Genomic DNA, 25191 nt, shown 5'->3' with positions numbered 1-25191 from the left:
GTTGATGAGGCGCTGCTGCGCCTTCTTCACGACACTCTCAGTGTGAGTGGACCAATTCAGTTTGTCTGTGATGTGTATGCCGAGGAACTTAAAACTTGCTACCCTCTCCACTACTGTTCCATCGATGTGGATAGGGGGGTGTTCCCTCTGCTGTTTCCTGAAGTCCACAATCATCTCCTTAGTTTTGTTGACGTTGAGTGTGAGGTTATTTTCCTGACACCACACTCCGAGGGCCCTCACCTCCTCCCTGTAGGCCGTCTCGTCGTTGTTGGTAATCAAGCCTACCACTGTTGTGTCGTCCGCAAACTTGATGATTGAGTTGGAGGCGTGCGTGGCCACGCAGTCGTGGGTGAACAGGGAGTACAGGAGAGGGCTCAGAACGCACACTTGTGGGGCACCCGTGTTGAGGATCAGCAGGGAGGAGATGTTGTTGCCTACCCTCACCACCTGGGGGCGGCCCGTCAGGAAGTCCAGTACCCAGTTGCACAGGGCGGGGTCGAGACCCAGGGTCTCGAGCTTGATGACGAGCTTGGAGGGTACTATGGTGTTGAATGCAGAGCTGTAGTCGATGAACAGCATTCTCACATAGGTATTCCTCTTGTCCAGGTGGGTTAGGGCAGTGTGCAGTGTGGTTGAGATTGCATCGTCTGTGGACCTATTTGGGCGGTAAGCAAATTGGAGTGGGTCTAGGGTGTCAGGTAGGGTGGAGGTGATATGGTCCTTGATTAGTCTCTCAAAGCACTTCATGATGACGGAAGTGAGTGCTACGGGGCGGTAGTCGTTTAGCTCAGTTACCTTAGCTTTCTTGGGAACAGGAGCAATGGTGGCCCTCTTGAAGCATGTGGGAACAGCAGACTGGTATAGGGATTGATTGAATATGTCCGTAAACACACCGGCCAGCTGGTCTGCGCATGCTCTGAGGGCGCGGCTGGGGATGCCGTCTGGGCCTGCAGCCTTGCGAGGGTTAACACGTTTAAATGTCTTACTCACCTCGGCTGCAGTGAAGGAGAGACCGCATGTTTTCGTTGCAGGCCGTGTCAGTGGCACTGTATTGTCCTCAAAGCGGGCAAAAAAGTTATTTAGTCTGCCTGGGTGCAAGACATCCTGGTCCGTGACTGGGCTGGGTTTCTTCTTGTAGTCCGTGATTGACTGTAGACCCTGCCACATGCCTCTTGTGTCTGAGCCATTGAATTGAGATTCCACTTTGTCTCTGTACTGACGCTTAGCTTGTTTAATAGCCTTGCGGAGGGAATAGCTGCATTGTTTATATTCGGACATGTTACCAGACACCTTGCCCTGATTAAAAGCAGTGGTTCGTGCTTTCAGTTTCACGCGAATGCTGCCATCAATCCACGGTTTCTGGTTTGGGAATGTTTTTATCGTTGCTATGGGAACGACATCTTCGACGCACGTTCTAATGAACTCGCACACCGAGTCAGCATATTCGTCAATATTTCCATCTGACACAATATGAAACATGTCCCAGTCCACGTGATGGAAGCAGTCTTGGAGTGTAGAGTCAGCTTGGTCTGACCAGCGTTGGACAGACCTCAGCGTGGGAGCCTCTTGTTTTAGCTTCTGCCTGTAGGCAGGGATCAGCAAAATGGGGTCGTGGTCAGCTTTCCCGAAAGGGGGGCGGGGCAGGGCCTTATATGCGTCGCGGAAGTTAGAGTAACAATGATCCAAGGTTTTACCACCCCTGGTTGCGCAATCGATATGCTGATAAAATTTAGGGAGTCTTGTTTTCAGATTAGCTTTGTTAAAATCCCCAGCTATAATGAATGCAGCCTCCGGATAAATGGTTTCCAGTTTGCAAAGAGTTAAATAAAGTTCGTTCAGAGCCATCGATGTGTCTGCTTGGGGGGGGATATATACGGCTGTGATTATAATCGAAGAGAATTCTCTTGGAAGATAATGCGGTCTACATTTGATTGTGAGGAATTCTAAATCAGGTGAACAGAAGGATTTGAGTTCCTGTATGTTTCCTTCATCACACCATGTCCCGTTAGTCATGAGGCATACGCCCCCGCCACTCTTCTTACCAGAGAGATGTTTGTTTCTGTCGGCGCGATGCGTGGAGAAACCCGTTGGCTGCACCGCCCTGGATAGCGTCTTCCCAGTAAGCCATGTTTCCGTGAAGCAGAGAACGTTGCAGTCTCTGATGTCCCTCTGGAATGCCACCCTTGCTCGGATTTCGTCAACCTTGTTGTCAAGAGACAGGACATTGGCAAGAAGAATGCTGGGAAGTGGTGCGCGATGTGCCCTTTTTCTGACCAGAACACTGCCTCGTTTCCCTCTTTTTCGGAGTCGTTTCCTTGGGTCGCTGCATGCGATCCATTCCGTTGTCCTGTTTGTAAGGCAGAACACAGGATCCGCGTCGCGGAAAACATATTCTTGGTCGTACTGATAATATATGCCATTTAGCAGATGCTTTTATCCAAAGCGACTTACAGTCATGTGTGCATACATTCTACGTATGGGTGGTCCCGGGGATCGAACCCACTACCCTGGCGTTACAAGCGCCATGCTCTACCAACTGAGCTACAGAAGGACCAGAGTTGACGCTGATCTTATATTCAGTAGTTCTTCTCGGCTGTATGTAATGAAACCTAAGATGACCTGGGGTACTAATGTAAGAAATAACACATAAAAAAACAAAAAACTGCATAGTTTCCTAGGAACGTTTCCTAGGAACGCGAAATGTAAACCCTTGTACAACAATACAATAACACAGGTTCAAAACAATACCCGGAATAAACCAGCCTGACGCGTCACACAATAAACATAACGAACAATTTCACACACAGACATGGGGGGAACAAGGGTTAAATGCACGACAAGTAATGAGGGAAATGTAAACCAGGTGTGTGGGAAAACAAGACAAAATAAATGGAAAATGAAAGGTGGATCGGCAATGGCTCGAAGACCGGTGACGTCGACCGCCAAACGTTGCCCGAACAAGGAGAGGAACCGACTTTGGCGGAAGTCGTGACAGATGTGAGTGCTCTGCAATAACGATGGCTGGTCGACGAACCACCCTTCGATGATTCGTTGAGATCCCCGACACAAAGGATAAAAGTATATTTTATAGCAAAGATATACCCCCTTAGTCTGCATGACAAACAACAGATGTGTGGAATGGGACACACGTATTAAATACATTTATAATTCACAGCAGACAGAATCTGCTGTAAAGACTGTTCTCATTGTGTGGAAACCAGGGTCTGGCCCCAAAAACAATAATTGTCCTCACCCGAGCCATTTCCACCCTGGTACCTTCCAGTACACAAACACTAACTCATGCTATGGAATGTGGTCTTTAGGTTTTATCACCAAATGCATTGTAAATCCACCAGAATTATGCCCCAGAGGCCCAACTCAGAAGACCATGCACAGATTAGTGTTCTAAGAACCCTATACTATTCCAAAAAACAACCATTTGATGCAATAACAGTATTTTTGCTGCTCGCAACAATGTGCCAGAGGAGATGTAAGCTACTGTATAGAATGTTTCAAGGCAATCCGTGTGCGGGAGATCATCACCTCCTACTTCTTCTAAGAGGGGTGCTGTGCACACCTTGCCAAGATAAAGCAAAGAAGTGTGACACAAACAACAGAGAGTTACACATGGAATAAACAAACGTACAGTCAGTAACACAATAGAAAAGTCTATATACAGTGTGTGCAAATAATATATATAATATAATAATATATGCCATTTAGCAGACGCTTTTATCCAAAGCGACTTACAGTCATGTGTGCATACATTCTACGTATGGGTGGTCCCGGGGATCGAACCCACTACCCTGGCATTACAAGCGCCATGCTCTACCAACTGAGCTACAGAACCAAAAGTAAGATTAGAGAGGTAGGCAATAAATATGCCACAGTCGTGAAATAATTACAATTTAGCAATTAAACACTGGAGTGATAGATGTGCAGAAGATGAATGTGCAAGTAGAGATACTGGCGTGTAAAGAAGATTTTAAAAAACAATATGGGGATGAGGTAGTTGGGTGGGCTATTTACAGATGGGCTGTGTACAGGTGCAATGATCTGTAAGCTGCTCTGACAGCTGATGCTTAAAGTTAGTGAGGGAGATATGAGTCTCCAGCTTCAGTGCTTTTTTGCCATTCGTTCCAGTCATTAGCATCAGAGAACTGGAAGGAAAGGCGGCCAAAAGAGGAGCTGGCTTTGGGTTGACCAGTGAAATATACCAGAGCGCGTGTTACGGATGGGTGCTGCTATGGTGACCAGTGAGTTGAGATAAGGCGGGGCTTTACCGAGCAAAGACTTATAGATGACCTGGAGCCAGTGGGTTTGGCGACGAATATGAAGCGAGGGCCAGCCAACGAGAGCATACAGGTCGCAATGTTGGGTAGTATATGGAGCTTTGGTGACAAAACGGATGGCACTGTGATAGACTGCATCCAATTTGCTGAGTAGAGTGTTGCAGGCTATTTTGTAAACGACATTGCCGAAGTCAAGGATCAGTAGTTGTTAACCTGTAGTGACGCCCAGCCCGTGAACGGGACCGTTATCATCGCCTGACACTAATTAGCATAACGCAATGGATATAAATCTTCCTAGAAATTCTTCCTATTCATGAAAATCACAAGTGAAATATATTTGAACACAGCTTAGCCTTTTGTTAATCACCCTGTCATCTCAGATTTTGAAATGATGCTTTACAGCCAAAGCAAGACAAGCATTTGTGTAAGTTTATCGATAGCCTAGCATAGCATTATGCCTAGCTAGCAGCAGGCAACCTGGTCACGAAAATCAGAAAAGCAATCCAATTAAATTGTTTACCTTTGATGAGCTTCGGATGTTTTCACTCACAAGACTCCCATTTAGATAGCAAATGTTCCTTTTTTGCAAAAATATTATTTTTGTAGGCGAAATAGCTCCCGTTTGTTCATCACGTTTGGCTGAGAAATCGACCGGAAAATGCGGTCACTACAACGCCAAACTCTTTTCCAAATTAGCTCCATAATATCAACAGAAACATGGCAAACGTTGTTTAGAATCAATCCTCAAGGTGTTTTTCACATAACAATTCGATAATATATCCGTCGGGACAATTGGTTTCTAATAAGAGCGATTGGAAAAATGGCTACTTGTGTACTTTACGCAAGATTTTCTGCGGGAGCCATCATGTGACCACTTGCTAAATGTGGTCCCTTACGGCTATTCTTCAACATAAATGCCTAAAACGACGTCACAATGCTGTAGACACCTTGGGGAATACGTAGAAAATGTAAGCTCATTCGTAGCTCATTCAGAGCCATATAAGGAGTCATTGGCATGAGGCGTTTTTTAAAAAATGCGTCACTTCCTGATTGGATTTTTATCTGGGTTTCGCCTGTAACATCAGTTCTGTTGCACTCACAGACAATATCAATGCAGTTTTGGAAACGTCAGAGTGTTTTCTATCCAAAGCTGTCAATTATATGCATAGTTGAGCATCTTTTCGTGACAAAATATCTTGTTTAAAACAGGAACGTTTTTTATCCAAAAATGAAAATACTGCCCCCTAGTTACAAAAGGTTAAACTCTTAAGTATTCCTTACTGTTGTTTTTCTTTTGAGTGGCAGCCTACGGGTACATATTTTATACATAGAAATGGATAATGTACCCGCTCCCCAAAATACAAAACAAATACAAAACTTAATACATTTTCAATAAAAAGTGTATATATAGTATATATATTTAACAAATTACCCACTCTGCCTTTCTTATAAGTGTTTGGGACAGCTGGGACCATCACGTGACATCCTGACGACTGGTAAAACAAATGTATTGAGAACATCTTACAAACATCCTAAGATGGTCCTCAGTTATGTCCTGATAACTTACAAGGAACTACCAAACGTCCCCCAGAGAACATTCCCAAGCAGCCATCATGCAACATCCTAAGGACTAGTAAAATTAAAGTCCTGACATTGTCCTATAAAGATCCTGACAAAATGTGAAGAAATCCAAGGGGGATGAATACTTATGATAGGCACCCCCTATTTTTATTTGCTCCATGGCTCGGGCACCCAAGTGGACTTCAAAAGGCTGTTTGGCTCAGCTCAGTCTCAACTCGCGAAGACTTATTAACTTAAATTGTTGTGCAACATCACGAGTAAGCTCTGGGCATCGTCTTTCAGCTGAAAAGGGGTATTTTCACTGTTGTGGTTCTTTAAAGGTACCTTAGGAGTGGAATACGCCCATTTTGAAGGCAGCATCCTTGTCGATTGGGAGCCAATGGGTGTGTTAGTAGTAAGGTTAACGAAGCTAACTGTAGACGAAAGTTGACGAGTGAGATTGGGGGGGTACATCTGCGACAGCCAGAAATTGGACACTGTAGTGGTTTTCCAACAGCAAAGCTCAGATCAACATGGCAGTGTCACCATAGCTGCCATTGGTTATACGTTCAAAACTAACAAATTATGAAACAGGAAGAGGCTGTCCGGACCAGCTAGTCTTCTGAGAATAATGAGCTGTCAATTGTGTGGGCTTTACCATGACATTAAGCATGTGCTAGAAATTTCCAGGTCGTCAGCGCATGAATATTATGGCAAATAATAAACCGATGTTTGGTATGTTTTTTACCTATACCTGTCAGTCACATGTCACCCCCCATTGCTCAGCTTTGAAATTTCTGTGATCATGTGTCAGTCAAGAAAGTTGAATACATTGTATAGTAACATCATTTATCAAATCAAACTTTATTTTAAGTGCATTTAAAATCACATCACATATTACAGTAAAAATAAATAAAAGGTAAGAGATTTTTTTAAACGGAAGGCAAAAAAGACTAAGAAAAAGAAATGAAGGAAAAAAGGATGCTAAAATAACAACAAAACCATATTTTAAAGGCAGAGTAAAAAGGTGGGTTTTCAAGTATGATTTAAAAACCTCAATTGTGTCTGTCCCTCTTACCTAACAGGGTAAGTCACTCCATAGCTAAGGGTCTCTGATAGAGAGAATGCTCCGCTCCTGGCCTTAGTTCTACTGGTATTGTCAACAGGCCAGCTTGGGAGCGGAGCTTTCTCCCTGGGTTATATGAAACGAGCATGTCAGATAAGACTGGGCAAGGCCATGCAATGATTTAAAAGTTAAGAGTAAAATCTGAAAATTAGACAGATACTTTACAAGCAGCCAGTGAAATTAGTATAACATTGGAGTGATGTGTTCATGCCTTCTAGTTTTGGTTAAAATATTGGCAGCATTATTCTGTACAACTTTCTAATTGACTATTTAATCATTATAATTTACCTACACAAGTCATCTGTTCATGCAAGAACATCACAGATCAAAACTTTAGGCATAAACAATTGCTGTGGGAAATCACGCAAAAAATACTTTACAATGCTAAATCTCTGTCGGTGACTGTTGAACTTCTAATTAATTTGGCCTGGTCTTTTGACTATATTCAGGTTATAAGTTGACTAAATCTATAAAATGCATAAAACATGCCATTATCTGATAGACAGACATCTAGTTATTTACAGAGCTGTGACGCTGGAAGGGTCAGTGTTTTGCTAAAATATTTACTCAACCCTATCAATAATGACTGCATGCAGTACATGAACTTGTCTGAACTCATTGGGGCCATGCTTACAATGTAGCATATTAGAGGCTAATGTAGAGGAACAAGTCTGGTTTAACTCTCAGCTAACAATTTAAGCAGCTGTTAGGATTTCCCATAGGCAAACATGTCACACTTAGCCACCATACTAATGCTAGCTGGTTATGCACAGTTGTATACTGGATATTTCAACCTGCTAGTGAAATAAATGATAATTGAGAACCTGTAGGCTGTGCAGGAATTTCCTCTAGCAGCCTATAGTTTAAAGTAGACTCATACTCTTAGTCGTTTATCAACATGCAGAGAACATTCATATATATGTTTCTATGAAAAGCTATTTTTACTAGTCCGCAAGACAGGAGTTTACAGTGGACAGTTCCCCGCAGCATACATGTGTTTCTTTAGAAGATTAATTGTTGGAGGTATGGCTCAAATATTGGCATATGATGGTTAAATACACTACCAGTAAAATTATATACTATGCAAATGTTACATTTGAGGCTGGGATATGTATGTAAAAAAAAACTACAATACAATTATAGTGTCTGTGTTCTCTTCAAAACAAATGATACATTTTCATTTGAACTCTGATCACCAACTGTAACTTTGCTGTTTTGAGGCAGAGCTTGATCCACTTAAGACAATTTCACAGAGTTGATAACAATGAGTTAGTACATGAGACTGACCAGCAAAGCACAAGCTGTGCAATATGGAGGGAGAATGCGATCATACTTTCTGTCAGAAAGTTTGTGTTAATATGTATCATTATTCTTCAAAAGAATACATCTGTAGAGCATTAATGTTGACTTATTTGGTCAATGTTTTTAATAATCAAACTAGCATAGTCAATATCTATGATGATGCCTCAGGCAGAGACTCAATCAGATCAAGAGTTAACCGGCAACAGCCAAAACCCGCATTACTGATGTTTTGTAGGTGTAACTGCGCTGTAGCTGTCAAATCGGTGAGCAGATGAGCAGATCATTGTTACGAAGCCACAACCACAAGTTCAGAATGAGAAAGTGAATGCTATATATATACACTGTAGAAATAATGATGCTCAAATTGAAAATCATTCAAACAAAAAAAATGTCTATCAGCCTAATTGAGCTCTAGATTACATCTCACATTCCAGTGTTTGAACTTGTCAACAAAGCTGCATGGGATTTCTCGTAATGTGACTCCATGCAGCCAATGGCAATGTCTGCTTTAGGTATAATACCATGTGCTGCTTGTGGATTTGACAGCTCTAACGCAGTTCCACCTCTGACACAGCCCCAGAAATAAGCTATATGGTTGTTGGCTAAAGCAGATCTGATTGAATATAGCCCTTAGTCAATCAATACACACATATCTAGTTGTACTCTGCAGCAAGGACTTGTTTAGGGTCTTGAGTAATTGTACATTTATGTGAAATAAAGAACAAAAATGAAAACTTTTGTAAATCCCCAAACATTTGTGAAACTGCTTATATAGACGATATAAACAAAATACAAACATAAATGTGTAGTGCTAATGATTGTTTAAGAGTTCTGGGTTCGGGATCACAATGGTTTTGTGTCACATAATATTGTTATTAAAGGTTTGTGCTGCTGCGACTTTTCCCTGTATCTACAAAGCAGTTGGGAGTGATCACTATTCATAGCGAGGTGGCGCAGCAGCAGGACAAACAAAACACTAAAACGCCTGTGCTGATAAGGCAATGTACATTGTGGAAAAGGAAAAGACTTGGCTGAGAGTTTCCTTTTGCAAGACTTTGCAAACCGTGACTACCACGTATGGACCACAACTTAATCACAGAGGTGACCAAATGACTTGAGATTTTAGTTCTGGTTAACCGAGATTACTTGTGCGTAAAAGTCCATAGAACAGTAGGGACATGACCGACTTAAAAATGGTATACAAACACAAGAGGTGCTTAATAGGAAAAAATATTTGATAATGCTGCTTGAGTTACCTCTCCCTCTCTTGGACCCTTCTCCCTCCTTTCCCCCACAAAAATGTCAACGTTTATAATGGAAGACATAAGATGCAGGGGCTGAAGCCCTGGAAATCTCATAAGCTCAAGTCGATTATGATATGCTCGAAGATCTGTGTATTGCCCTTGAAGCTGGAGGAGAAAATGAAGTCCCGGCGGTCGGTGGATACCACGGTAAAGGAACGTGGCGCCATGATGTACACCTCTTTGAAGCGCTCAAAGAGTTTCTTATCAGCGTCCCACAGGTAGATCTGTGAGAAGGTAAAGTCGCTGCCCAGGGCCAGATAGTGGCGCTCTTTGAAGGAGAATGGCTGGAGAATCATAGCACCTCTTGAGGGCAGGGATTGGATCTCCGTAAACTGTTTGCCACTCCAGCGGAGTACCTTAGAGTCACCTATATAGCGCGTCATGGCCAGGTAGAGGTCCTCCTTGACTCGGAAAGTCTTGACGGCCACGACATCCTCCATGTTGGGGATCTCTCCCTGCAGGGCAAACGTCTGGGCATTCCTGCTCCACTGGTAGATTACAGGAACCTGGGAGCGGCTGGCCAAGATGAGGTGGGACTTGCCATCCAGATCCACAAACTCAGCATCAGTGTCACGGAACCACTCATGCAGGGACTGATAGGAGTAGAAGCCCTTGTCGTTCCACTTGTAGAGAGTGGAGAGCCCCGCCTTTGAGCTATCGGCAATCACAAAGAACCACTCGCCAGCAATCTGGAAGGCTTCAATGTCGTTGGGCTTGGAGATCTTGGATACCTCAATATCCTGAAACTTGCTGAACCTGCTCTGGTCTTCATCAAATTTGTATATGTGAGAACCACCAAAGAGCTGGGCCACGATGACAAAGACCTGGTTCTGGATGATGACCGATTTGCACCCAACGATTGACTGGCCTAAGATTTGAGACAAAGAATAAACACATTTAGAAATTCAAATGATAGTTTATTGGCTTTAAAATACTGGAAATATATTGATATATTGATAAAGGATAAGGAAGAGAAACTGCATTAGATATAAACCACAAAATGATTGCTGATAAATATACAGCACAATTTATGTTCTATGTATATCACTGTATATATCAATGACGTCCCTCTCGCTGCTGGTGCTTCTCTGATCCACCTCTACACAGACAACACCATTCTGTATAGTGCTGGCCCTTCTTTGGACACTGTGTTAACAAACCTCCAGATGAGCTTCAATGCAATTACAACACTCCTTCCGTGGCCTCCAACTGCTCTTAAATACTAGTAATACTAATTGCATGCTCTTCAACCGATCGCTGCCTGCACCTGCCCGGCCGACTAGCATCACTACTCTGGATGGTTCTGACGTAGCATATGTGGACAACTACAAATACCTAGGTGTCTGGTTAGACTGTAAACTCTCCTTCCAGACTCACATTAAGCATCTCCAATCCAAAATTAAATCGCAACAAAGCATCCTTCACTCATGCTGTTAAACATACCCTTGTAAAACTGACTATCCTACCGATCCTTGACTTTGGCGATGTCATCTACAAAATAGCCTCCAACACTCTACTCAGAAAATTGGATGTAGTCTATCACAGGGCCATCCGTTTTGTCTCCAAAGCCCCATATACTACCCACCACTGCGGCCTTTATGCTCTCGTTGGCTGGCTCTCGCTTCATATTCGTCGCCAAACCCACTGGCTCCAGGTTATCTATATGTCTTTGCTAGGTAAAGCCCTGCCTTATCTCAACTAATTGGTCACCATAGCAACACCCACCCGTAGCACGTGCTCCAGCAGGTGTATTTTACTGGTCATCCCCAAAGCTAACTCCACCTTTGGCCGCCTTTCCTTCCAGTTCTCTGCTGCCAATGACTGAAAACGAACTGCAAAAATCACTGAAGCTGGAGACTTACATCTCCCTCACTAACTTTAAGCATTAGCTGTCAGAGCAGCTTACCGATCACTGCACCTGTACACAGCCCATCTGTAAATAGCCCACCCAACTACCTCATCCCCATATAAATACTCACCAATATTTCAGCAGTGATCTTGTCACTTGACATTCAGGGCAGCATTTTCCTCTCGCCAACACACACGTTATCAGTAAACACATTGTAATGTTTAAAAAAATGGGAAATATGATACTGGAGCTCAATAAAGTTTGTGTGTACAGTGTCACTAGGTATCTGCATGTATACTAACACTCTGGTTAAATTAAACATCCTTCCCATTAAAAAAATAAGTTAAAACATAAATCGTGCTGCAAATAATAATTTCACTCATCCTGTCCATTTGAAATGTTACTGTGCGCTTGCACACAAGTGTGTTTGAGAGAGGAATATGTCAGCCTCAGTGACATAAGATGTCATGTTACCAAATACCTGTGATATTGTCATAAGTCCTGAAGTTCATCTCAATGTGGTCCCACTGTAAAACCATACAACTCTCTGTGTTGGGTGCAGCGATGGCCACATAGACGTCATTTTTATAAGAGAATGTGTCCACAGACAGAGACTCTGATGGCACCGACTGATGGTGGATAAAATCTGTGGAGAGTGAGCAATCTTAGCATTAGTATGATTTGTAATAAAACATGTTGTGTAGTGTAAACGAATCTTGAACTAAAGTTTCACGTAATTGGTTAGCTGCTCAATTAAGTTCTGGGTCCACACGTGTTAAGATATGAAGAGATGCTAGTATGAGAAGTGGAACTGGAACGAGGAGCTACACCCTCTCTCTTTGCACGTTACTGGCTGAATGTCCCTTCCCCTTCTGGAATTTGAAAGATGATAACACCTGCAAAATTGTGATTTATCCAAATAACCAGTGATGAAAAACCCAAACACTGTATCAACTGTTGCTGATTAATTTGTTTTGTAGGACGCCCCTCATTTTGAAGTCACACAAACGACTGACAGATTCAGACAATGTCCTGTATGTAGAGCGTCTGCTAAATGACTTAAATGTAAATGTAGTGATCGATAGAGCAGCTATATTAAATTCAGTCGTCAGGCAACAATAAAAGTAAATTGCACATAAATTCAAAACTGTAATGTTTGACTTCAGTCTTGTCAGGTAAACTGTTGTCATCAGTTGTTTTGAGAATTTCCTCATAACCTACAAAGTGCAACTATGGTTATGCATAATATGCTTCTCATAGTTTATGGAAACTCTTATAAATTATATTATCATTGTAATGAGTTTATGTTAAGTAGGCCTTATGATGGAGGGCTCAAATAAGACAATGGCAATTAGCAGTGGTGTAAAGTACTTAAGTAATACTTTAAAGTATTTTTACTTCAGTAGTTTTTTGTGGTATCTGTACTTTACCATTTATATTTTTAACAACTTTTACTTCACTACATTCCTAAAGAAATTTATGTACTTTTTAATCCATACATTTTCCCTGACACCCAAAAGTACACGTTATATTTTCAATGCTTAGCGGGACAGGAAAACGGTCCTTTTGAATGCTTAGTGGGACAGGAAAATGGTCCAATTCAACACACTTATCAAAAGAACATCTTGGTCATCCCTACTCCCTCTCATCTGGTGGATTCATTAAACACACGTGTTGGAATATGCCTATCTGTAAATAAAAAATGTAATTAAAATGGTGCCGTTCGGTTTGCTTAATATAAGCAATTTTCTCTTACTTTTTCTCAAGTATGACAATTGGATACTTTTTCTACCACTGCAATTAGTCAGCTCCCTCACCAGTGGAGATGCATTCATTGTGCAGGCTGGCCATGTCGTTCAGTCGCTTGTCCTTCATGTCTTTGGGTCCGGCACAAATTACATCGGAAACCGTGGCATTGGTGCTCTTCAGCCACATCATCAGCCACTTCGCACGGCAGTCACACTCAAAGGCATTTCCTCGCAGGTCACTTTGCAAGGACAGACAACCAGATATCAGTCACAGCATAACCATACCTTAGCCCAGCAGTTTACAGATTTTCTAAACTCCAATTCTGTCAATGAAACCTATCAGTCGCCACAGCACTGAACCCGCACTTATAAAATATACAAATGAGCATCTCTCTCTATACTCATGCGTCTCCCTCTAAGTGCAGTATGTGATACTATTGACCATCATATTCTTCTCAGACGCCTACAGACAAATGTAGGTCTTCGAGGTCGGGTGCTCTCTTGCTTTCGCTTTTACTTGTTCGACAGACTCCAATTCGTTCTATTAGATGATGACTCCACCCCCTTAACTAGTGTAAAATTTGGCGTCACTAAAGGGTCTGTTATTGTTTTCATTGTATGATTGATTATTTGATTGATTTTACATTAATGTCATGCATCTTCCTGATTCCCAGCCCACATGGGCTTATAAAACACTTTATTGGCTGTATCCAAATAAAATGATGACAATTATATATGCACATACAGTACCAGTCAAAAGTTTGGACATACCTACTCATTCCAGGGTTTTTCTTTATTTTGACTATTTTCTACATTGTAGAATAATATAGTGAAGACATCAAAACTATGAAATAGCACATATGGAATCAGGTAGTTCCCAAAGAAAGTGTTAAACAAATACAAATATATTTGAGATTCTTCAAAGTAGCCAACCTTTGACTCGATGACAGCTTTGCACACTCCTGGCATTCTCTCAACCAGCTTCATGAGGTAGTCACCTGGAATGCATTTCAATTAACAGGTGTGTTTTGTTAATTTGTGGAATTTCTTTCCTCAATGTGTTTGAGATAATCAGTTGTGTTATGACAAGGTAGGGGAGGTATACAGAAGATAGGCCTATTTGGAAAAAGACCAAGTCCATATTACGGCAAGAACAGCTCAAATGAGCAAAGAGAAACGACAGTCCATCATTACTTTAAGACATGAAGGTCAGTCAATCTGGAAAATGTCAAGAACTTTTAATGTTTCTTCAAGTGTAGTGGCAAAAACCATCATCGCGCTATGATGAAACTGGCTCTCATGAGGACTGCAACAGGAAAGGAAGACCCAGAGTTACAGAGGAAAAGTTAGAGTTACCAGCCTCAGAAATTGCAGCCCAAATAAATGTTTCAGAGTTCAAGTAAAAGACAAATCTCAACATCAACTGTTCAGAGGAGACTGGGTGAATCGGGCCTTCATGGTCAAATTGCTGCAAAGAAACCACTACTAAAGGACACCAATAATAAGTAGAGACTTGCTTGGGCCAAGAAACACAAGTAATGGACATAAGACCACTGGAAATCTGTCCTTTGGTCTGATGAGTGTACAAAGAGGTGTACATCATGGCGCTAAATTTGAGATTTTTAGTTCCGTGTCTTTGTGAGACGCAGAGTAGGTGAACAGATGATCGCTGCGTGTGTGGTTCCCACCATGAAGCATGGAGGAGGAGGTGTGACGATAGGGGGGTGATTTGCTGGTTACACTGTTGATGATTGATTTATTTAGAAATCAAGGCACACTTAATGAGCATGGCTACCACAGCATTCTGCAGCGATATGCCATCCCAAATGGTTTGGCTTAGTGGGACTATCATTTGTTTTTTAACAACATAATGACCCAGCACACTTCCAGGCTGTGTAAGGGCTATTTGACAAGGAAGGAGAGTGATGGAGTCCTGCATCAGATGAACTGGCCTCCATAATCACCTGACCTCAATCCAGTTAAGATGGTTTGGGATGAGTTGTACCGCAGAGTGAAGGAAAAGCAGCCAATAAGTGCTCATCATATGTGGGAACCCTTCAAGACTGTTGGAAAAGCATTCCAGGTGAAGCTGGTTGAGATGATGCCAAGAGTGTGCAAAGCTGTCATAGAGGCAAAGGGTGGCTACTTTGAAGAATCTAAAATCTAAGATATTTTTTGATTTGTTTAACCCTTTTTTTTGTTACTCCATAATTGCATAGCTATTATTCTGCAATTGAGAAAATAGTACAAATAAAGAAAAACCCTTGAATGAGTAGGTGAGTCCAAACTTCAGACTGGTAATGTATATAAAAACAGAGTTGAAGTCAGAAATTTACAAACACCTAAAAACTCTGTTTTTCATGATTCCTGACATTTAATCCTAGTAAAAATTCAGTGTTTTAGGTCAGTTAGGTCACCACTTTATTAAGCTTTTATTTCTTTCATCACATTCCCAGTGGGTCAGAAGTTGACATACACTCAATTAGTATTTGGTAGCATTGCCTTAAAATTGTTTAACTTGGGTCAAACGTTTTGGGTAGCCTCCACAATCTTCCCACATTAAGTTGGGTGAATTTTGGCCCATTACTCCTGACAGAGGTGGTGTAACTGAGTCAGGTTTGTAAGTCCTCCTTGCTCGCACACACTTTTTCAGTTCTGCCCACAAATGTTCGATAGGATTGAGGTCAGGGCTTAGTGATGGCCTCTCCAATACCTTGACTTTGTTGTCCTTAAGCCATTATGCCACAACATTGGAAGTATGCTTGGGGTCATTGTCCATTTGGAAAACCCATTTGAGACCAATGTCTTGAGATGTTGCTTCAATATATCCACATCATTTTTTCTCATGATGCCATCTATTTTGTGATGTGCACCAGTCCCCCCTGCAGCAAAGCATCCCCACAACATGATGATGCCACCCCCGTGCTTCACGGTTGGGATGGTATTCTTCAGCTTGCAAGCCTACCCATTTTTCCTCCAAACAGTTTTTGTTTCATCAGACCAGAGGACATTTCTCCAAAAAGTATGATTTCTCCAAAAAGTACTACGCAGTTGCAAACCATAATCTGGCTTTTTTTTATGACGGTTTGGAGTAGTGGCTTCTACCTTGCTGAGCGGCCTTTCAGTTTATGTCAATATAGGACTCGTTTTATTGTGGATATAGATACTTCTGTACCTGTTTCCTCCAGCATCTTCACAATGTCCTTTGCTGTTGTTTTAGGATTGATTTGCACTTTTCCCACCAAAGTACATTCTTCTCTAGGAGACAGAACGCGTCTCCTTCCTGAGCATAGTACTTGCGTACTATTGTTTGTACAGATGAACGTGGTACCTTCAGGCTTTTGGAAATTGCTCTCAAGGATGTACCAGACTTGTGGAGATCTACAAAAATGATCTGAGGTCTTGGCTGATTTCTTTTGATTTTCCCATGATGCCAAGCAAAGAGACACTTTGAAGGTTTGAAGGTAGGCCTTGGATCCACAGGTACACCTCCAATTGACTCAAATTAGCCTATCAGAAGCTTCTAAAGCCATGACATAATTTTCTGGAATTTTCCAAGCTGTTTAAAGGCACAGTCAACTTAGTGTATGTAAACTTCTGACCCACTAGAATTGTGATACAATTAATTATAAGTGAAATAATCTGTCTTTAAACAATTGTTGGAAAAATTACTTGTGTCATGCACAAAATAGATGTCCTAACCGACTTGCCAAAACTATAGTTTGTGAACAAGAAATTTGTGGAGTGGTTGAAAAATGAGTTTTAATGACTCCAACCTAAGTGTATGTAAAGTTCCGACTTATCAGTTGATCATTTTTCTTTGTAGCTAAGGGTTAACTTGTGTTTGATCAGGATGACATTGCATCGTAACTTGTTTCTAAATATGTGTTGTAGATCAGCTTCCTAACATATGTAATTGAGTTCCTTTTGTCCAAGGGTAATTGTGTGTTTTATCCCATTTATGTCATAACCTCACATGGTCTCTCCTATCATTGCTATGCAGACGACACACAATTAATCTTCTCCTTTCCCCCTTCTGATGACCAGGTGGCGAATCGCATCTCTGCATGTCTGGCAGACATATCAGTGTGGATGACGGATCACCACCTCAAGCTGAACTTCAGCAAGACGGAGCTGCTCTTCCTCCCGGGGAAGGACTGCCCGTTCCATGATCTCGCCATCACGGTTGACAACTCCATTGTGTCCTCCTCCCAGAGCTCTAAGAACCTTGGCGTGATCCTGGACAACACCCTGTCGTTCTCAACTAACATCAAGGCGGTGGCCCGTTCCTGTAGGTTCATGCTCTACAACATCCGCAGAGTACGACCCTGCCTCACACAGGAAGCGGCACAGGTCCTAATCCAGGCACTTGTCATCTCCCGTCTGGATTACTGCAACTCGCTGTTGGCTGGGCTCCCTGCCTGTGCCATTAAACCCCTACAACTCATCCAGAACGCCGCAGCCCGTCTGGTGTTCAACCTTCCCAAGTTCTCTCACGTCACCCCGCTCCTCCGCTCTCTCCACTGGCTTCCAGTTGAAGCTTGCATCCGCTACAAGACCATGGTGCTTGCCTACGGAGCTGTGAGGGGAACGGCACCTCAGTACCTCCAGGCTCTGATCAGGCCCTACACCCAAATAAGGGCACTGCGTTCATCCACCTCTGGCCTGCTCGCCTCCCTACCACTGAGGAAGTACAGTTCCCGCTCAGCCCAGTCAAAACTGTTCGCTGCTCTGGCTCCCCAATGGTGGAACAAACTCCCTCACGACGCCAGGACAGCGGAGTCAATCACCACCTTCCGGAGACACCTGAAACCCCACCTCTTTAAGGAATACCTAGGATAGGATAAAGTAATCCTTCTCACCCCCCCTTAAAATATGTAGATGCACTATTGTAAAGTGGCTGTTCCACTGGATGTCATAAGGTGAATGCACCAATTTGTAAGTCGCTCTGGATAAGAGCGTCTGCTAAATGACTTAAATGTAAATGTAAATGTAATCCCAGTTGAAACTCCTTTTTTGTTACTCTGTCCTCATGCATATCGATAAAACATTTCCATAACCTAATACTTTCACCCCTCTGTCCTTTTTCGTTGGGCTCCCATCCCATGTCTCCTTGAATAGCAAGGCTTATGCACTCCAAGGAAGCATCTTATGGCTCTGTTTTGAATTGAGTTAGTTCTTTTGGTTTCTTTACAACCCCAGATTTCAGCAGCATAGTTTAATATAGTACACACATATGAATTATAGACTTGTGAATATGTACAATAGCCAAGGTCTTTACAGATTTCCAATTTACTACCAATGGACCCCAACGCTCTACCTGCAGAATCAGATATGGACTTTATACACCTCTCAAAGGTCATGTATTCATCAAAAAGGAAACCAATGTATTTATATGAGCAAGTGTACTTTACACATATTGCTCCTTAAGAAAAGTAATGATTACTTCTTATTGTACACTTTTTCCTGAAGTGCATTATATGGGTTTTATCTTGGTGATCACTATCTCCACTTCGTACACCAGAGATTGACATACACTGCAAATCATGCTCAGTCTCTGCAAGGACAATATCATCTAATTACAGTAGTGTCCCGAGTCGTGTCATTTCGTTTAACTCCTAAATGTTCATGTTTGATTTGATGGGCCAAGTTGTTAACAAAAAGGGCAAATAACGTTGGGGAGAGCACCTCACCTTGTTTGAGCCCAAACAGAGTGGGAAACCATCTAGTGCTCTGTTCATTTACCTGTAAAGAGGCAACTGGGCATCTACACAGGGCTTTAATTGCATCATAGAATCTTCCATCAATTCCCATTTTTGTCTAAAAGCAAGGTTTCTATTAACCAAATCAAAAGCCTTCTGAAAATCAATAAAACAGGCAAAAATTGGTTCTCTCTCTATCATTCGGATTACTTTAGAGACAGTATACTGTATACACAGAGCATACCAAACATTAGGAATAGCTTCCTAATATTGAGTTGCGTTAATTGAGTTAATGTTTGTATACTCAGTGTACATGTACGTGGTCTATATAGGCTCTGACTTTCCTAAAGCCATTCTATTCATCAGCAAGCTGACCAGACAGTTCTGGTTAGTGAGAGAGCCTTTTATTTAGAATGAAGGAATACAATTTATATACAGTACTAATTTGAGTAATCCCTCTGTAGTTCAATGGGATTTTAGGGCCATTTATTGAGGATTTTGGAATAGGCTTGATTGTAGATTTGTACGATACAGATGGAATAATGCCGTTCTCAAAACAAACCTAGAGTAAGAATGGCATTCAAATAGTGGTTAGGGGTGTAAGAATCCTTCTTCATTTCCACCTCCAACTCATCCTTACAAGAACATGTTTCTTTCAAGAACTCATCAAAATAAACTAATTGTATGTGTTACCTTTAGGAGAAACATAAAATTACTTTCAATGTTATGTTGATGAACATTTTTCCAATTGTGATTTTGATGGTTTGTATTACATTATAGATCAGATTACATGTTTAACATTGTCATTAGTAATGTAATCCATTGGATTACTCAAAATAATGATTTTTAGATGACTTTCCCTGCATGAATATTAGAATAGGTTAAATTAACCAGAGAAATGAGCAATTCAGTATGTATAATACAGCTGCAACACATGCAAGGTTTGCCATTGCTGTTCATTTGCAGACAGTCTGGGAGCTGTGCTCAGCATTAAAGAAAACATTTAAAAGACAAGTTCATCTTTTTTTCAACCAAATTTTTATTTCTTATGTAAATGACACATTATAGAAGAGTGCGCATGGGCTGGCTAGCCAGAAAAGTATTGCTCGAGTCAAACACAATGGAATATAACGTTGCCAAAAAAGTTTGGTATGACACAATTTTATATGTACAACATATAAAGACCTGCTTCACTATACAGAGAGTGTAAAAATACATATTTTATTCCTACCCTGGAATTGCAGAACAAGTTTCTCAAAACAGTTTCTCATAACAAACTAAAATCGGCAAAAAAGTGTCTGAACTCTTCTATAACATACCATTTACATAAAATTGAGATTTGGTTGAAAAAAAAGAACTTCAAGTCTTTCTTTGAAAACTGCCTTTGTTGAAGTTATCCTGAAAGCAATCATACATGTTTTATACAGTTAAAGAAAGAATCACTACACATCGAATGCACATGCATAACAACTCACAGCTCTATCAATGAGTCCAGGTCGATGAAGGAATCCCTGGGTAACGCTTTTAATTTATTGTTTGCCAAAGACCTGAGGGAAAACAGCATTGTCAGATTCATTCTGCAGATATTCCTGTCAATTAATCATCATGGAAATACAGAGGGCCAAAGGGAAAGATTTTCCAGAAAAAAATATACCCAAAAATGGTAAAATATTTTTTTCACATATAATATTGTATGTTCATAAATTATTTGTTAAAAAAATTCAGTAGTAGTCTGTGTTTTCACACACTTCAACATTACCAGGCAGACTAAAACTCCATCCCACCAAAACAGGCTGAAATTTCAGGTGGTCTTTTCAAACAGCTCTTGCACTAAAATGGCATTGTCATAATTTTCTAAATTTCACAGTATTATTCCAACCTCATAGTGTGGAAATATATATGAAAAACAGGGAAATCATGTTTTTGACAGCACTAGATCATTAAATGTGGCGATATGGATAGAAAATAACAGCACCAGTATTAGCCAAAATGGCCAACCTACTTGCATTTGACAATAGCACTGCCTTGTGACAAGCTAAAAGTAGAGCCCTTAGCCTTCAATTGACATTAATACATTACTACTAAGTGGAAAATAAGTGGGAAACCATTAGGTTGCATTTCGGGTAGAATATCATTGTAGCTCTGGTAAGCCCTTGTAGACCTGGTAATTCCCTGGTAAGAAGACAATGTGGGCTAAAATACTACTGCATTATCCCCAAACATACATTTTCTTCACTGGAATTAAAGGAGAAGTTCAGGATTCAACAACTTAAAGTTAGATGGTTCCTCGCCCTTATTAAAGTAGTCTATGGGCCAGAAGATACTATAATCCATAGTTCAGTTTTCTTTAAACAACCACTATAAACGTCAGCTAATTTTAGCCACCGCTAGCTAACAATCAATGGAAGTGATTGTAAATGGCCTAATCACTTTTAAAGCTGCATTATGTAGAAATTTCTCTGCCATTAACTGGTTGCTAAAATTCTAAAATGTTCACCTAATTTCAGTTTTTGTGACAAAACAAGCAATGTATTTTGTAGAGAATCATTGTACCAACTATACCGTTGTGAAATATATTTTCAATAACCAACAATATTGTAGAATCTGGTGAACAAAAAGAAACAAAAACAAATCTTAAGGAGGAAATAGAACACATACTGTATAACAACACAGAATAACACACACACTTATCACACTTACCTTCAATTAGAATGACAGATCTATAACTCAAAATTTCTATCTGAATTCGGTCAGGTCACGTAATGTCAAACCACAAGTAGTTGATTTCAGTTGATTTGGCCATGATTTTTTGTGGTTGTTGATTGCTCCTATCACTTCCATTGCTTGTTAGCTAGTGGTGGGTAAAGTTAGCTGAAATTCATAGTCTTGGCCCATAGATTACTTTGAAAGTGTGGAACCATCGAACATAAAGTTGTTAAATCTAACTTCCTCTAATGACAATAATGATTATTTGAACTTACAGGTGAGTCAGGTCCCTGAGTCCTCTGAAGGAATATTTGGAGACCGTCTCTATCTTATTACTCTCAATGAACCTAAAGAACAAAGGTTATACAGCACTTCAAAAGAGAAAATGGATTGTGTGATCACATGGGGCTAATGTATCGTAGAATTAATCCTGACTATAATAAAAGGGATACAGTTACTCAGTATCTCATTTCTTGAACAACAAAATTAACTTCAGTATATCATTATTTTAAAGATGAGTAAATGAAGGGAAAGGCACTTACAGGTACTCCAGGTGTGGAAGGCCAGAAAATGCATCGTCCCTTATTGTCATCACTGAATTTGAATTAAGAAGTCTATGATAAAAATATATAAACAGTTAGTTACTTTGAACACAAGTGCAAATATAGAAAGACATTGTAGTTTAAAAAGTAAATGTATAATTATGATTTATTTTAATTCATTATATCATAACATTTAATGTCACACGTCATTGACAAACATTCACATGTAGAATCACTGATATTTTAACATGATATATACTATACAACTAAAAGGTTAAGTTAATTTCTAAGAATAGCAACCAAAAATTAAGTCAAAATTGTTTCCTCAAACGATGGTCATCTCACTATAGTGATATCATAGTGTTACCCAGCGTGGGGATGTTTAGGTTTGAGGATAAATCTACCTCTGTCCTCCAGTATATCACTGACAATACAGTATCTCCATGTTCCCTTTTTGTGACCTTGTAATCTGAGATGAGCTCAAAAGTACAGTTTTCCTATGATAAGCCTTTTTATAAACATGAGGGTCACAATCAATGTCATGCTTGCACTAAAATGTAAATTGCTGTTGGACAACTGTACCTTACACTGGAACAAGGCATCTATCCTTAAAATTGCCTACTTATTACAGACTGGTAGTGTGTCCATTTATGTATTCCTCACTTTCATAATAAGGATATACCCTGCTAACAATAATGAGCCGTTAGTATGTCCCCGGGACGTCATAAAATGGTCACCCGAAGTCAGCAGGACATTCTGTCATTGTACCCAAGAGGTTTTGTCTAGTTCCCTGGACATCCCCAAGGACATTCTTGGGATGTTATGGTCCCCTGGAGGTTTTGTATTTAACACAATTTGACATACATTGTGTAAGTTTATTCATACAGTAATTATTATTGACATGTCCTCACCTGGGATTTGAACTCACAACCTCTAGGTTCACGACATTCCAATTTGTCTGCTATGCCACAATGTCTGTACCAATGACTGATTACACCTGTAGGTAATGTTCCCTCTGAGTGCCGCACAGAAGAAATATCAGCCCGCGCAGAGAAGCGTGAGATTGAACTTCACTCAACTCTTTAGTTTTCCCCTTTAGTTAACACTATCAATGTTTAGCTCTACTGTGTGAATTGTGCTCGAATCAACGCAATATAAAATAAAATAACATTTTATTAGTCACATGCTCCGCATACAACAACCTTACAGTGAAATGCTTACTTACGAGTCCCAAACCAACAGTGCTGTTTAAAAAAATAGAGATAGGAATAAGAGATAAAAGTAATAAGTAATTGAATAGCAGCAGTAAAAAATAACAATATATACAAGGGGGTGCCAGGACAGAGTCAATGTGTGGGGGCACCGGTTAGTTGAGGTACTATGTACATGTACATATAACGGTATATAGGTAGAGTTATGCATAGATGACAACAGAGAGTGGCAGTGCTGTGGAAAGGGGGAGGGGCAATGCAAATAGTCTGGGTAGCCATTTGACTAGATGTTCAGGAGCCGTATGGCTTGGGGGTAGAAGCTGTTTAGAAGCCTCTTGGACCTAGACTTGGTGGCAAGCGGTAGCTTGTGGTAGCAGAGAGAAGTCTATGACTAGGGTGGCTGGAGTATTTGACCATTTTTAGGGCCTTCCTCTGACACCACCTGGTATAGAGGTCCTGGATGGCAGGAAGCTTGGCCCCAGTGATGTACTGGGCCATTCACACTACCCTCTGTTGTGCCTTGCGGTCAGAGGCCAAGCATTTGCCATACCAGGCAGTGATGCAACCAGGATGCTCTAGATGGTGCAGCTGGAGAAGCTTTTGAGGATCTGAGGACCCATGCCAAATCTTTTCAGTCTCCTGAGGGGGAATAGGTTTTGTCGTGCCCACTTCATGACTGTCTTGGTGTGCTTGGACCATGTTAGTTTGTTGGTGATGTGGACACCAAGGATCGTGAAGCTCTCAACCTGCTCCACTGCAGCCCTGTCGATGAGAATGGGGGCATGCTCTGTCCTCTTTTTCCTGTAGTCCACAATCATGTCCTTTGTCTTGATCACGTTGAGGGAGAGGTTGTTGTCCTGGCACCACACGGCCAGGTCTCTGACCTCCTCCCTATAGGCAGTCTCGTTGTTGTCGGCAAACTTAATGATGGTGTTGGAGTCGTGCCTGGCTGTGCAGTCATGAATGAACAGAGAGTACAGGAGGGGGCTGAGCATACACACCTGAGGGGCTCCTGTGTTGAGGATCAGTGTGGCGGATGTGTCGTTACCTGCCCTTACCACCTGGGGGCGGCCCGTCAGGAAGTCCAGGATCCAGTTGCAGAGGGATGTGTTTAGTCCCAGTGTCCATAACTTATTGATGAGCTTTGAAGGCACTATGGTGTTGAACCCTGAGCTGTAGTCAATGAATAGCATTCTCACATAAGTGTTCATTCTATCCAGGTGGGAAAAGGCAGCATGGAGTGCAATAGAGATTGCATCATCTGTGGATCTTTTGGGGCGGTATGCAAATTGGGGTGGGTCTAGGGTTTTTGGGATGATGGTGTTGATGTGAGACATGACCAGCCTTTCAAAGCACTTCATGGCTACAGATGTGAGTGCTACAGGTCAGTAGTCATTTAGGTAGGTTACCTTAGTGTTCTTGGGCACAGGCACTATGGTAGTCTGCTTCTGCTTAAAACATGTTGGTATTACAGACTCGGACAGGGAAAGGTTGAACATTTCAGTGAAGACACTTACTACTTGGTTAGCGCATGCTCGCATTACACGTCCTGGTAATCCGTTTGGCCTACGGCCTTGTGAATGTTGACCTGTCTAAAGGTCTTACTCACATCGGCTGCGGAGAGCGTGATTACACAGTCCTCAGGTACAGCTGGTGCTCTCATGCATGTTTCAGTATTATTTGCCTCGAAGCGAGCATAGAAGTAGTTTAGTTCGTCTGGTAGGCTCGAGTCACTGGGTAGGTCTCGGCTGTGCTTCCCTTTGTAGTCTGTAATGGTTTGCAAGCCCTGCCACATCCGTCAAGTGTCAGAGCTGGTGTAGTTTGACTCGATCTTAGTCCTGAATTGACG

The 25191-nt window shown here is 41.4% G+C and overlaps 1 protein-coding gene across 1 annotated transcript in view; it reads right to left on the bottom strand.

Moving 5' to 3' along the window:
- Positions 1-6687: 6687 nt before the first annotated feature.
- The window catches only part of lgi2a (leucine-rich repeat LGI family, member 2a), a 39815-nt gene continuing 21311 nt past the window's right edge, over positions 6688-25191 (bottom strand). Inside the window, exons 3-8 of the mRNA XM_046329095.1 lie at positions 22132-22203; positions 21865-21936; positions 20359-20430; positions 13251-13420; positions 11915-12079; positions 6688-10452 (exon numbers count right to left, since the gene is read on the bottom strand). Of these exons, the coding sequence (XP_046185051.1) occupies positions 9635-10452; positions 11915-12079; positions 13251-13420; positions 20359-20430; positions 21865-21936; positions 22132-22203 (1369 nt within the window). The 3' untranslated portion in view covers positions 6688-9634. The remainder of the gene's footprint in view (positions 10453-11914; positions 12080-13250; positions 13421-20358; positions 20431-21864; positions 21937-22131; positions 22204-25191) is intronic.

The sequence above is a fragment of the Oncorhynchus gorbuscha genome, linkage group LG25 (genome assembly GCF_021184085.1).
Source record: "Oncorhynchus gorbuscha isolate QuinsamMale2020 ecotype Even-year linkage group LG25, OgorEven_v1.0, whole genome shotgun sequence".
Classification (NCBI taxonomy): Eukaryota; Metazoa; Chordata; class Actinopteri; order Salmoniformes; family Salmonidae; genus Oncorhynchus; species Oncorhynchus gorbuscha.
This window is presented reverse-complemented; position numbering and strand designations above follow the sequence as displayed.